This window comes from Orcinus orca, chromosome 3, assembly GCF_937001465.1.
Source record: "Orcinus orca chromosome 3, mOrcOrc1.1, whole genome shotgun sequence".
Taxonomy (NCBI): Eukaryota; Metazoa; Chordata; class Mammalia; order Artiodactyla; family Delphinidae; genus Orcinus; species Orcinus orca.
The window spans coordinates 4,694,838-4,709,197 of NC_064561.1; the positions used below are offsets into that span (position 1 = coordinate 4,694,838).

The window sequence follows — 14,360 nt, forward strand, 5'->3', positions numbered from 1 at the left end:
GTGTGGTCACGGAATTAAATGAGGGAAAATGGTCTAAATGCCCACCAGCAGGACTAGTTATGTAAACTACTGTGCATTTACACAACATGCTAATTTGGAATGAACTCTAAGATATATTAAGAGAAAAGGATGCATGTATGCTGCCACTTGTAAAGGAACTATGTCTTCTTCATGCACAGATGGCTCTCAAGAGCTGTATAAGAAAGTGGAGAAGGAAAAGAAGTAGGAATGAGGTTCACTGCTTACTGCACATGTGCCCTTGAAAACTTTGAACTTGTGCTTGCATCACCCAAATATACATTTAGAATTTGAAAAAAAAAAGATTTGAAAAAATTCAAGGCAAAACATTGAAAAGGGCAGAGATGTCATATCGATAGAAGAAACAAATCGCTAAAATGTAAGAAACTGTTCACACGATACCCACAGGGGCAACAATGAGACTGAATGGCTGACTTCTCCACAGAAACAATGGAAGCCAAAAGACGATGGAGCAGCACGTGGAAAGTGGGGACAGACCATACCTGCCAATCTACAATTCTATACCTAATGCAAATATCCTTACAGAATAAAGATGAAATGAAGATGTTTATAGATGAACAAAAGCTGAGGGAATTCATTGTTGCACTAAATGCAATGCTAGTGAGATTTTTTCAGGCTTAAGGAAAATGATTCCAGAGAGAAACACAGAATGAAAGAAGGGGACCCCAAGGAGTCAGTATATGGATAAATACAAAGAAAGATTGACTGTAAGCAACAAAATTAACACATACCTGGTCTTGAGTCTCAGGGAATGCGCCTACTAGCTGTATTGTTGTAGGCGGGTCAACGCTTGCAGGCTGTTGCTTCATCTGTCGGTGGGGATTCTGACAGCAGTCCCTACCCTCATCGAGTGTTTGTGGAATCTGTGAGACAACTCCCAGCCCAGCGCCTGGCTCGTAGCAAGCCCTATTGTATTTTTACACATAAGTCGTCCTTTACTGTGTTATGGGGGCCTGGGAGCGGTGGGAACCACTCTGGACCCTCTTTCACTCTGTGTCCCTAATTTAGGAGCTCAGATGAGAAACTGTCCCCAAAGGCCTGCAGAATCTCTGGTAGGAAAGACAGGGCAGGGAGGCCATAGCCTTGATGTTGGAAATGGAAATTCTGGCTACTGACTAGAAGAAAGAAGAAATGCTCCCGAGTACCCTGGTGTGGCCAGCTGACTCCCCAAGTGGCTGCCAACCCACAAAAGTGATTTTAATTATCTGCTGTGGGCAGAGAGTATTGGCCTGCAATGCCGACCACTCAGGAATGGAACTTCTGCTCCGCTGGTGGGACTGGAGCCCACAGAGTGGACAGGGCTGCTCAGATAGGGCCTGGGAGAGCCGTCTCCTTGGGGTTCACTCAGCTTTGCCACACCAAGTCCAGAGCAAAACCCACCACAGACAAACTGGCAGACAAGCACCCTGGCCCCTGGCAAAAGATGTCTCACATTTTCTGTCTGGCTATCATCCATCTACCCACCTATCCATCCACCCCCCCACCCCCCCCACCATCATCCACCCACTCATCCACCCACCCATTCGTCCACATTGTGAAGTTAGGCTTGCTTTTTAACGCAAAACTTGCTGCCTGCGTGCAAGGGAAGAACACACCATCAGAAGCAGGACCAGACACTCAGTTCTCCGCCATCTCGCGCCTCTTGGGTTTCTGGTGGTGCCGACTCTCTTCCTACGGGATGCCAGCCTCGCTCACATTCCCTGTCCCCACTCGTCATGCCCAACAGGCTCGGTTCCAGCCCTCTCTCCTCTTCCTGGTCATCAGTCTGGAAGCACTGGGACGGGGAGAGGAGATGAGGAACCCCATGGTGCTCTGTGGCTCCACCCACCAACCCCACAGCTGGGGGGGGGGGGAGCAAGCAGATACATGAAGCTGAACAGATCTCTGCTTTCCCATCTGACTTTATTTCACTTTTTTTCTATAAAACTCCTCCATAATTTCACAATTTAACAAAAAGTTTAAAATCCAGGACAGAAACAATCCTGTAACTTATTACAAACACAATTCTCCTTTATTCCTCTTATCCAGGAGTTGGTCTCGGGCCGATGAGTGTCCTAGTTCCTAGTTAGACACATTCTTTGTAAAAACCCTTGTGGGTAAGAAAGGTATTCGATACCTTTTGCTTTCAGGCGTCGGTTTACATTTTCTTCAGGAGATAGCAAAACACCGGGGTTTGCACTGGGGTCAGGGGGCTTAACACTAAACACACGGCAATCACAAAGTGCCGGCCCCTTCCTATGGAAGCGTCCCCAGAGCCCTGGTGGGCCCAGCTGCCGGGCAGCTGGGGGTGGGGTGGGGGGAGCAGCTGGGAATGCCGTGGTCGGGGCCCTGGCTGCCTGGCACGTCCATCAGGTGGTCACATGGCCAGCACTGGGGCCTTCTGGCCAGAGGAGGTAACAGAAATGGGTTGGTGCTTCCAAAGGCCCTGGAAACAGCAGGCAGGGCCAGATGCTGCTGCTGCTGCTACTGCAAAGGGCAGGCCCGAGAGCCCGGCCTTCCTCTAGCTGCCTCAGGGGCAGAGCCTGGCTCCTGAGCAGAGGGCCGCCCGAGTCACAGAGCCGGGAGGGCCTACAGCCCCTCCCAGGAGATCCTCCGGAAGGAGAAAGACTGGGGCCCTTGGGCTGAGGCTCCCACCCGCGACCCCCAGCGGCCTCTGTGCACAGAGGGCCAGGCAGCTGCTGCTCTCGGGCCAGTCCTTTCTGTCCAATGTCTTAGAGTTTCCAGAGAAGAGAAGTGCCCCACTTCGGAGTATTGTTGGCCTGCCTGGAGAAGGGGACGGTGGCAGCACGGAGCCTGCCACACAGGCCTGCCCTCTTCCTAATACCTCAAGGCAGTGGGGTTGGGAGAGAATCAGAGCAGATGGCGAGGAGTCACGGCAGTTTCCTCTGAAAGTTCTCGGGCCTTCCCCGAGTCCTGGGATCTCACCAGGAAGGCTGGCGTTCGGGGAAGCCTTGGAGGCGGGGCTCCCGAGGGAGTGTTTGGGGTCTGCCTGACAGACAGACAGAATCGGAGCAGTGACAATGGTCAGGGACCACAGGGAAGGGGAGCGTGGCACGCCCCACGTGGGAATTCACAAACTGGGGGGAGGAGGGACCGTCCGACAGTGGGTGGGAGAGAAGTGAGCCTGGCTCCAGCCCTGGCCTCCTCTCCTGGAGCCGGTGGGGACCAGAGGAGCCTTGAGTCGAGGTCCCCAGCCCCCAGGAGCCCACCACAAGGTGGGCTGACTCTGTGAGGGCGTTCTGGCCGGGAGGGAGGACCTGGCTTGGCCCTTGGAGAGTTTCAGGCGTGCGAGGAGTTGGGTCTCCAGCCCTGGACCGGCGTGAATCGCAGGGGTGGGAGGGCCTGTCGCCGGCCGGGGCCCAGGCACGAGGGGCTGGTTCTGAGTCCTGACGCTCCTCAAAAAACTCCACAAACTATCCCGTCTTATTTGGCAAAAGCTCATTTTTTCCAAAGTTCGAAGACTCGGTCAACAGAAGGAAGAGGATCCTATGGAAGGAGGAAGAGGACGAGCCCCAGGACGCCGACCCAGTCTCAGCCCGCAGCTGGCTGGGGGCCGGGAGGGCGGCTCCTGGAGACGGCGGCGCGCAGTGTTCACCGCCCCGGGAGCGGCAGGAGGCGTCCTCCCTGCACCTGGAGAGGGTGAGCTGGCGCTCCAGCCCGGCCTTCAGCCCGACGCCAAGGGCAGCGGAGACATCGCAACCTACACGTCCCGCCTTACACCCCCCACCCCCACGTGCACTGCTGCCCTGGAAATGCACACCCGGGAACCGCTCGGTACCTACAGTGCAGACATATATATATAATAGAGAGAGAACTATACAGCACGGAGTCCCAGCACAGTGAGAGCCGACACAGGGCCGTGTCTGGCTGACGCGGAGGACGAGCCGGGCCCGTCCTGGTGCGGCAGGAGCCCTCTGAGGTCCTGGGGCGCGGCGGGATGTTCCGAACCGTTGGGGGAGGCCGGAGGCAGTGCCCCAGCCTCTCAGAGGGGCCCGGGCAGTGAAGCTGGGCCACACGCCCCACCGAGGAGCGAGGCCCCCACTGCAGGGCACGTCTCTTCCCCCTCAGGAGTACACAAGCCACTTTCCAAGGGGGGCCCAGGTGACGGCCCCAGGGTGTCGGGGAGCAGCAGCGCCAGCCTGGGCCCCTCGGCCCCGGGGCTCCCGACGAGGAAAGTGCAGCTGGCCGTGTGGGCCGAGGACAGGGCGGTCACTAAGGCAGTGCTGCGGGCGGGCAAGTTGAGAGAGGAGGGAAGGCGGGGCCCAGACGTGGCCTCCCAGGACCCCGGGGACGCGGCCCGGCACCCGGCCCAGGGTCATGTGGCCACCGCCTCCAGGTAGCTCTGCAGCTTGCGCACGGTGGTCTCATCCAGGGAGAAGAGGTCGAAGTCGAAGGTGGTGTTGGTGACGTTGAAGTGGCCGGTCTCCTCGATCAGGTTCACGATCTGGAGGGTGGTGGCAGGTGGCTTCAGTGTACAGGGCGCTAGGCTGGCGTGGACCCCACCCCCCACCAGGCCCTCGAGGAGAATGGAGAGTGATTCCCTGGGGCTGCCTAACGGGGTCAGCAGCCCACGGGCCTCAGGGGCACCCCACCCGGGACTCCTCTGAGATGCTTTGCCTTCCGGGGGCCGCGGCGTGGGTGGCTGCATCCAGTACCTGCTGCAGCACGTTGCGCTCCCGCAGCGCCATCAGCCTCCGGTGCAGCTCCACCAACTCGTCAGTGTAGGCCTGGGGGACAGAGAGGCGCTCAGCGCGTGGCCCCGCGTAGCCCTGTGACCACACCCACGTCAGCTCCAGGCTGGTGCTGTCGTAGGCCCTCCCCACTCCCCCAGCCCCAACCTTGTCATAGCCCCCCCCACCCCCGCCCCAGCCCTGCCTTGTCGTAGGCTCCTCCCCACTCCAGCCCCGCCTTGTCACAGGCCCCTCCCCATCCCAGCCCCCTCCCCACTCCAGCCCCCCCCTTGTCGTAGGTCCCCCCACCCCCCAGCCCCCACCTTGTCGTAGGCACCCCTCTTGAGGATCTTCTCGGGCTTGCTGCAGGGCTCCGGGCTCCGGCGGCCTGACGTCTGCAGGGTGACCCCAGGTCTGTGTGAGGGCCAGCCCACACCCCCTTCCCCAGCCCCCAGGGCCACCGCCTTCCCAGGCCCCAGGCCTGCTTGTCCTCCCTCCTCTGGCCCTGGACCCAACTCTAAGGGCAGCCCCTCCTGGGCAGCTGACGATCTCTGGGGCCTAGGGGTGAAATGACCTTCCTCTGCGCCCACCACCCTGAGCCTCAGACGCTTGGAGAAACCCCAGGCCCAACCCTCAGCCGGCCTCTAGGACGCTACCTTGCTGTTGGGTGGGGGCGGCTTCTTGGGTGGAGGGGGCTCCCGGCTGGGTAGGCAGGAGTCGGCACTGTTGTCGCTCTCGCTGTCACTGAAGCTCAATCTGAACGCAGAGACGACACCCTGTCAGGCCACCCTGTGCTCAGGGGAGGGGGCCCCACCCTGCGAACAATGCTCTGGGGCTCTGGGACGGACTCGGCCCCTCCCTGGGGCCAGGCCAGCGCCCGGCGCTCCCCCTACAGCTCAGGAGACCCCCTCAGCCAGCTCTAGGCGGTCACTGCCGGCTTAAAAGAAAAGGAAAGAAAGAATGCCTCTGAGCTGCCTTCAAAGAGCAAAGAACCCAGAGACAAGCACGCTGGCTCTGAGAGGCTCTGGGATCCCGGCGGGGCTCGCTGCTCACTGCAGGCTCAGAATGCCGGTGCGGTGCGGCACCCTGCAGGACAGTCCCCGCCAGCGGCAGCCTGAGCCCAAAGCCCCGGGAGGGAGGTCACAGGTGCCAGCGTGGTGACACCAGACGCCCGCCCCTTGCTGGGCGGGGCCCAGACCCCGAGTCTGCTGAGCCCACCCTACAGTCCTGGGGCCAAGGCTGGCACTTGCGCTGGGCTGGAGGCTGAGAACGCACAGCCATCCCTGAGGTGGGCTCGCTCCCAAGGCCTGGGGGTGTCCAAAGGAGGGGCCTCGGCTTACCCCACTCTGGGGGAAGGCCACACGTCATCTTCCCTGGGCCAGTGCACCTGGGGAAGGGGGAAGGGACCCCTGGCCCGAGCCCGAGAGCAGAGGAACCAGCCCCCACTGTCCCATACGCCTGGGACCAAGGCTGGTCCTCGGGCTGCTGGGCACCGCCTCGCCCCCCTTCTCGGGTGGTGATGGACTCCTCTCCCTGAGCGTCCTGCCCCTCCCTGCCAGGCAGTCACACCCTCCAGCGAGGGGAGGAAGGATGCCCCCCGAGGCCCCCAGGCCCACCTCAATGCCTAGGCAGGGCACCGCCCGGTGGGCTCAGAGGTTCCCTTTGCCTCACCCCGGGGAGCCCCCGTCCTGGCCCACCTCCTGGAGGCCCCACGATTACAGCAGGGCCAGGCAGAGCTGCCCCGGTGCGCCCACGCCCACTCCTCCCCTCCGGCCCAGGCACCTGGAGTCCCTTCCTGCGTTCGTCTTGCCAGCAGCCTCCTCGCCTGACGAAGAGTCGTCCTCGTCAGATTCCTCGGACTGCAGGTCCTCCACCATGGAGCGCAGGGGTCCTGGTGAGGGCCGCGAGGAAGGGTTGGAGGGAGGGAGGGGGAGAGAAGGGGGTTCAGGGCTCCACGTGCACCCCAGAGTCCCCTCCACCCCCAGGGCCACATGGAGCTCCTTGACGCCACGACCCCCAAAACACACCCAGGCAAACCCACCTCGGAGGTTCCTCTGGCCCGGTGGGGCCTGCCGCCTATCTCCAAGCACTGCGCCTGTGGCCACCCCCTCCTTAAGAGACCCCTGGCTCCCCCCACCCCTACCTTCCTGGCCCTCCTCACAGGCCTCTGGGCCCTGGCCCAAGACAGGACCGCAGGGCCCCTCCATTGCAAAGGGAAGGAGCAGCCCTCCTCGGCTCCGGCTGCTGGGATCAGAGCTCTGCCTGCAGGCAGGACGAACCAGCCCTGGCTGAGAAGGGCGAGGCGGCCCGCAGCATGGGCCACAGAACACCAGCCCCCCAGCCTGCGCCCCTCCTCGGGCCTGCCCAGCCCCGTGGCAGGCCCCTCCACTGCTCCCGGCCCACCGTCCTCCCCTTTCTCCAGAGACACTCGGTTCCAGTCCCCTACAGACGGCATCTTGGTTTATATTCCTGTTACCAAGGCAACAGAGGGACACAAAGCCCTCAATTACCTTGGTCATGTGATCCCGTGCACGGCAGGTTTCCCCCTCCCTTCCCCGTAGATAAGAACCGTTGGAGAGAGTGTGGGCTTGGAGCACCCCATCCCCCAGCCCCCTCAGGACTGCGTGTCTTTATGTCAGGCCCCCGGACTACGCTCGCCTCCCCCAGCTCTCCCCCACCCTCCAAAAGGGACTGCGGGCCGTGGAGGAAATTCTCAATCCGATCCACCAGAACAGGTGCTTCCAGTGCGAGGGTGGGCAGGGGTCGACGGGCCAGGGGGCCCTATCCACTCTGGGGCAGGAAATGGGTCTGGTGCCGCCTCCCAACAAGTACCTCAGGCGGCCTGCAGGGAAAAGGCAGCACTGCAGGCTGCGGGGGCCTGGGCCGAGTGCTGGCCAGGCACGCGGCAGGAGCGGAGTGCTTGGCTGGGTGGCTGAGGCAGAGGAAGGGACCCTGCGCTGGCCAAGTGAGCCTCCATCTGGGAGGAGCTGGAAAGGAGGCTTCCGGCAAGGGCAGGGCCCAAGTCACAACAGGGCCCTCCACCGCAGACCCACAACGCACAGCTCAAAGCCCTGTCGCACAGATGGGGCAAAGCTGAGGGCCCAGGCGACGGACAGCTGGCGGTCGGGTCATCTGTGCCAGTTTTGCTTTTAACACCGGACCCCTGAGCGTCCACACGCCTGTGGACACGGATCTCTAGGGCCCGGTCCAGGCAAACAGCGTATCCTGAAGTGAAACCCTGGGCAAGCTCAGCCCAGGCCCAAGCCTCCCTACCCTCCCTCGCGCCCTGCCCTCGGGTTTTTCTGGCCGTGGCGGCAGCGTTCAGACTCAGGGTGTGCTGAAACTCGGGCACGAGCAAGCCCACATCGGGAGATTCCTTGTGAACCCCTGGACTCCATACCAGACCCAGTGCCCCACTGGCCTCCGGGAAGGTCAGGGGGCTGCTCCCAGAGCAGTGAGCCTTTCCACCGGAAACCAGCCCCATGCGTCCCCACCCCGGCTCTCTCCTTTCCCAGCACGCACCTTGACTGTGGTTCTGAGATGGCTCAAAATCCGAATCTGAACTGGAGTCGGAGCTGGAGCTGGAGTTGGATGGGCTCGACTGGGCGGACTTCACCCCACGGCAGCGCAGGCGGGGGGCAGCAGGGAGAGAGGACAACAGTCATCTTTCAGTCCAAAGAAAAGGAGCCCTCCGGTGGCAGGGACAGCCAGGCAGGACGCCCCAGATACGCACTCCAAAGGCCGCCAAGGCGCCAGGCCCCGGCACCCGAGACCCTGATCCCATCCCACCTCCTCCCCCAGCCCCAGGATGCCGCCGGTGTGCATTCAAAATGCAACCAATGACCTTTCTTTTCCCACTGAGGGACGGTAAATCTCCAGCCACGCCTGGTGCTCCCACCTGCCTGCGCAGGAGGACGGGGCCGAGGCAAGCTCTCGCCGCAGGGGGATTGGAGGCGGCGGCAGGCGACTGTGGCTGCCCTCACGTGTGGGCCCTACCCTCCTCCGGCGAGACCACAGCTGGCTGGTGTGCGCTGCGGCGCTGCAGCCAACAGCTGGAAGGTCCGAACAGGAAAGGTGGGTGCGTTCTCATCCTGCCCCTCATTTCCTCAGTCTGTCCTGAGGCTGAGTAGCGACAACAAGCTGTCTCCCTGTCACTGGGTGCCCCTGAGGTGATGATGAGTGAGTGTGTGGGCAAGTGACAAGCACTTGAGGACACAGTGGACTCACAGCTGGCCCCACTGCACCCAGAGCCGGTCACATCCCCCTTCTCCTCTTCCTTTAGCCCTGACTTGGCCACCAGGGGGCAGTAAAAGCCCAAACTAGGAGCCCAGGCCCTAGGATACTAAGGCGTAAGTAGCGTGGGGCAGCACCTCCCACTTGAGAGGCCCGCGTGGGGAAGGGGCTGAGCCAGAACTGGGTGGCGTCTGCTCTGGGCCCTCAGGAGAAACCAACAGGCTGCTGCACAGGTATGCGCAGCAGAGTGATAAGCCCAGGGCCGGGGGCTGGGCCAGACTGGGCTCCAGTGGGCAGTCCATGGCTCAGAAAGCCTGCCAGCCCAGGGCGCCCAGACGCCGTCCAGCCTTCTGTCCTCGGGGACTGTCTGGGGGAGCTGAGCAGCCTGAGCACCTGGAAGGGGCCAGGAGACAGGCGGAGGAACCCAGCAGTGTCTCCTCAATCCTGGCACGTGCCACAGGAGAGGAGACCCCAGGAGAGGAGCCCCTCCCGCTGGCCCGTGGGCTGAGGGCAGCCCCTGCTCCCGGAAGGAGACCCGGGAAGGCTCAGGTCTCTCCTCAGCAGACTCAGAGAAGGATCCCACTGCCTGGGCACAGAATGCTTCCCAGCTGAAGAGCTGAGGGCTCCCTCCTCTGGGGTCCGCCACCGCCCAGCCTGACCCGCTCTGGGCCCTCCCAGCACGCCCCTGCCAACGTCCCCGACTTGCTACCTTCACACGGGCCAGTGGTGTGCCCTGAGGAACCCTGCCCGGGAAACAGCCTAGACTGCCATCAACCACTGTCCACTGGGTGGGTACCACTCAGACCAGTGTGTGACCCTCCCCACCCCCAAAAACGGGCCTGGAGCCACATGGTCCCCCCTGCATGCATATCCCTCAGTTCTTATTCTGGCTCGGAGGTCCTGGCTTCTGACCTTGGCTTTCTCACCAACCGGCCAAGGCAGCCCGTGGTTTTAAGCCTCAGTTTCCCCATCTGTAAAAGAGCTGCCCTGCTGGCCTCTGCTAAGCACACGGAGGTCGATGCCGATTGCGCTTCCGACCTCTGGGGCAGGGAATTCGGACAGAGCTCCGGGGCAGGGAAGACCTGGCTGGGAGGCCACCAGCACGCAGGCTCGGGCCAACAGGCTCAGGAAGGTCCAGGGCAGGGCAGCACCTGCTCTGTCCTGACGTCCCAGGCCAGGTGGGCTTCTCAGCCACACTCGTCCCCTTTCCTTCCACATGAATCCAATAGGCGGGGTGTGGAGGGGAGGGGGGAATCGGGAAGTGGTTTCAGCCCCAAGAGCCTAATGGTTCCTGGGGGTCACAAAAGCCCTCGAGGGGCTGCTGACGTGTCCTGGGGCTCAGGCTACACAGGGCGTCCGGAAGGAGGGTGGAGGGCCTGCTGTGCTCCCAGTGCTCCAGGGCCTGTGACTGAAAGGGACTGAGTGTCAGGAACCCCACAGCCAAGGAGACCCCAGAGGAGCAGCCAGAGGAGAGCCAGAGGAGCTGGGGGGCTTGGCCCGGGACTCAGACAAGGAGCTGCCTGGCCCCTCTGAGGGCCGAGGGGGAGAAGGAGACTTGGGCTCCACGCAGCGGTCAGAGCTTTCCGGCAGTGGCGCCCACTCGGCCTCCAGCGTGGGACGGCCGGAGACAGGCAAGGGCAGCTGGGGAGGCCCGGGTCTGGAAGGCCGTCTCGCCCCCTTCGCCATGGCCACGTGTGCCTCGCCAGGTCCCAGGGTCAGGACATGTGAGTCACTGTCCAGCAGCCCTAGAGATCCCCCGGGCATGCTGACGGCCCAGACTCGCCGTTCAGAAGTCTCTCAGCGCGTGGGATGCGCCTCTTCAGCCAGGAGAAAGCCCTGGGCTTCCTTGAGCGATTCCAGCCTCAGGGCCGCGGTGGCCAAGGCCACAGACACTGGACACCCAGCCAGCCCCACCCCCCCGCACGGAGCAGGTGGAGGGAGCTGCCCACAGTGGCACGGGTGCTCACAACAATCACAGCAGGACGTCAGGGTGGACACCCGCGGCCAGGGCGCCAACATTCAGCCGGGGAGGCAGGGCTCAGGGAGGCCTCCACCTCTTCCCTACACAGGGGCACCAGCCTTGGGCACAGGAAGGTCTCTCTGGAAGCACCTGAGGCGGACAGGAGGGAAGTGCACCAGACCAGAGCTCCGGGTCTGAGCAGATGGAAGAGAAAGATGCTAGATGGGGCGCTATGAAGCACCCAAAGAACCTCCGGCAACCGAGAGGTGGCTGGGAGGGCCCTGGACTCCCAGGAGTCTCCAAGTAAGAGAGACGTTCCGGGGTCCTGCCATCCTCAGGTTCATTGGCAGACAGTCTCCCGGGCGCAAGAAGCGCTGGGCATGTGACATCACCAGCCCTGTGTGTGTCCCTAATTGTGGGGATGCACTGTTACCCATGAGCCAAACTGTCACCCCCAGCCACCTCCAACGAGGTGCCCCTGGAAGCCGCACGCTCACGACATCGGTGCTACTGACACAAACCACCTCTGGCTTCACCTCTGGGAACCACCTGCAAAGTCCCAGTGGCTCTCTGAGCAGCAATGCTGGAGACAAAGCTTCTGCCTTTGAGAGTGAATAAGAGTCTGGGAACTACAAAAGGCCACTGAGGGCTTCCCCGGTGGCGCAGTGGTTAAGAATCCGCCTGCCAATGCAGGGGACACAGGTTCGAGCCCTGGTCCGGGAAGATCCCACACGCCGCGGAGCGGCTAAGCCCGTGTGCCACAACTACTGAGCCTGCGCTCTAGAGCCTTCGAGCCACAGCTACTGAAGCCTGCGTGCCCAGAGCCCGTGCTCCAGAACAAGAGAAGCCGCCGCAATGAGAAGCCCGCGCACAGCAACGAAGACCCAATGCAGCCGTAAATAAATAATTAATTTTTAAAAAAAGGCCACTGAGGGCTGGGGCTGGTGATACAGGTGAGGGGGTCAATCGCTCACTCATCCATCCGTCCATCCAACTATGTATCCATCCATCCATCCCTCCAAGTCCCTGTTCGCTGAGTACCAGAGGCCAAACAGCATGCAGAAATGACACAGCCCTCCAAGGCCCAGAGAGGTTTGGCTACCCAGTCAACAATCTGGCCCCTAGCTCCTTTGTGACTCAAGCCGTCTCTGATGGTGACATTCAGAGCCGCATGGAAATGCTGCTGCAGGAAAAACCCAGAACCTCTGGCTCCCGGACCCAGAGAGTGGGATGAAAACACACAGGGACACCACATCACGAGTGGAGGGAGGGGGTGCCCTGGCTGACCGAGCCTGCGGCAGCCGGGTAAAGATTCCATGGTGAGACACAATCGCCCACTCTGACCCCAAAGCGGCCAGTGAGACTCCGGCCCACACAGGGGGCAGCCCGAGAAGAGCTGTGAACGCAGGTACCAGTATCACGCTGAACTGGGACCCTTCATCCCAAGCACCGTCCACACAGATCTCGCGAGGCGGTTTCGTCACCCCCAACGTAAGGGGAAACTGAGGTCTGGCAAGGCAGAGGCTGCCCAAAGCTACATGGAGCAAGTGGGCGCCCAGCCTCCTTGTAACCTCTGGGCGGCTCAGAGCCTGCAGAGAGAGGATGAGGGTGGGGTGTGGGAAGGGGAGAAGGGCGGGGGAAGGAGCCACCTCACCTCGGTCTTGAAGGAGGCCTCGTCCTCCGAGTTGGACTCCTCCGCCTCCGGAGGCTTTTTGATCTCCCTGGGCTCGTTCTCAGGCTTGACCTTCTCCGCTTTGGCACCGCCCTTGTCCTTGGCCGGCTTTTTGTCCGAGAAGGAGGAAGATGAGGTGCGGGGTGAGGTGCTCGGGGCGCTCCTGGACCCCTTGGAGCTGCTCTTCTTCTGCTTTTTGGCGCTGGGCTTGGGTGAGTCGGCGGCGGCCGGCCGCTTGCTGGAAGACTTGGGCGGGGGCGGCGGCGGGGGCCCGCCTTTGGGGGACATGCTCTCCAGTTTGGTCTCCTTCAGGGCCATCTTGGGCTCCTTGAATGCGGCCTTGGGCGGCGGGGCCTTGTCCTCCTTGGGCGGCCGGCCCTCGCCCAGCTTCCGCGTGGCGTCCTTGGCGCTCCTGGCCTGCTCGCGCTCCGGCTCCTTGCAGGCGCCCCTGCTCTCTGAGTCCTTGCGCGGCCGCTCCCGGTGCTCCTTGGTCGTCTTGTGGGCCTTGCAGGCCTTGCCGCTCTCCCTGCTGGCGTCCTGCAATGCCGGGCAGGAGGGGGACACAGTCAAATGGCATCTCGGGGCCGCCCTGCTCCGCCTCCCACGACCCCTACAAAGTATAATCCACCTGATTCAGACTCAGCTAGAGAAAATCTTCCATAAAGCGAAAAAGTAAGGCAGCAGGTGAGAGTTTTAAATGGAGCTGTCCCTTTAAACTACTAGGAAGTGTCAGCAGGTCCCAGGCGGCTGCAGGCTAAGACTCCCCTGAGGGATTCAAGAAGAGTACACGGTGAGTCAGATACAGACAGGCAAGCCACACCGACCCACTCCCGCTCCAGCGCCTTGCAGCTTCCCGCGGGGCTGCTGCGGCGCGGGGGCTGGGGGCGCCAGCAGGCGGGGCCTCTCCTCTGTCCCCACCAGAGCCAGGTGCCTCCCCAGGTCGCCCCCACCCTGCCTGTAAGGCCCGGCTCCGGCCCGGCCTGGCCTGGCCCCAATGCATGCCAGCACCGCAACTCTTTGATCGCCCTTTAATCTCCACATTGAGCATTAACTGAGCGCCTGCCAGGTTCCCAGGCACTGCACATGACTAACGGCTCCTAGACGTATCCCGGAACCCAAGCCGCCTGGGCAGCTTTTCTAAACCATGTGCAATGCCTCAACCTCCGCCTCGGAAACCGAGGGTTGAGGGTGGAGCCTGGACTCTGGCATTGATGAGCCAGGTCAGGGGGGCTCCCACCGGCAACAGAGGCAGTGAGCGGCCCTGCACCGGGCCGCCGGGAAGGCGGGCTGGTGGCCTCCAAGCCTGCACGCCTGCGCTCCCTCTGAGCAGGAGCAAGACCACCTACCTCACCAGGCGACAGTGCAGGGTGGGCAGGGCGGAGAGGGCGGACAGCGAGTGCACAGTCACCCCGCCCCCAGGCAGGAGCCCCGTCTGACACCTTGGCGGGCCTGCTCCTCGCCAACACCGTGTACACCGCATCACCACCTCGCCGCACAGCCAGGGCTGTGGGACAGGTGCCCGCTGCCGTCCGCTGCCAGGATTCTGCCCCCAACTCTGTGGGACAGGTGCACGGCTGGGCACCACCAGCAGCTAGACCACAGGGGCCCACCTGGGCGGGGCCTCCAAAGCAGCCTCCCTCTACCAGCTCACCCCAAGTGCTGAAGGGACGGGCGAGCCAGGTGAACACCCAGCAGCTGGGCCTCTGCTTCCTGCGCTCACAGTCTCCAAGGGTCCAGCGACAGAAGCCTCCCAGCAAAGAGCCACAGGGAAAGACGGCACAGCCTA

The 14,360-nt window shown here is 62.2% G+C and overlaps 1 protein-coding gene across 2 annotated transcripts in view; it reads right to left on the bottom strand.

The window, feature by feature from the left end:
- Window positions 1-1,924: 1,924 nt before the first annotated feature.
- The window catches only part of MLLT1 (MLLT1 super elongation complex subunit), a 65,030-nt gene continuing 52,594 nt past the window's right edge, over window positions 1,925-14,360 (bottom strand). For both annotated transcript variants that reach the window (XM_004277654.4, XM_033400894.2), the window contains 7 exons: window positions 12,557-13,111; window positions 8,232-8,319; window positions 6,492-6,600; window positions 5,366-5,465; window positions 5,033-5,104; window positions 4,695-4,766; window positions 1,925-4,483 (listed from right to left, as the gene is read on the bottom strand). In XM_004277654.4, the coding sequence (XP_004277702.1) occupies window positions 4,355-4,483; window positions 4,695-4,766; window positions 5,033-5,104; window positions 5,366-5,465; window positions 6,492-6,600; window positions 8,232-8,319; window positions 12,557-13,111 (1,125 nt within the window). In that variant the 3' untranslated portion in view covers window positions 1,925-4,354. The remainder of the gene's footprint in view (window positions 4,484-4,694; window positions 4,767-5,032; window positions 5,105-5,365; window positions 5,466-6,491; window positions 6,601-8,231; window positions 8,320-12,556; window positions 13,112-14,360) is intronic.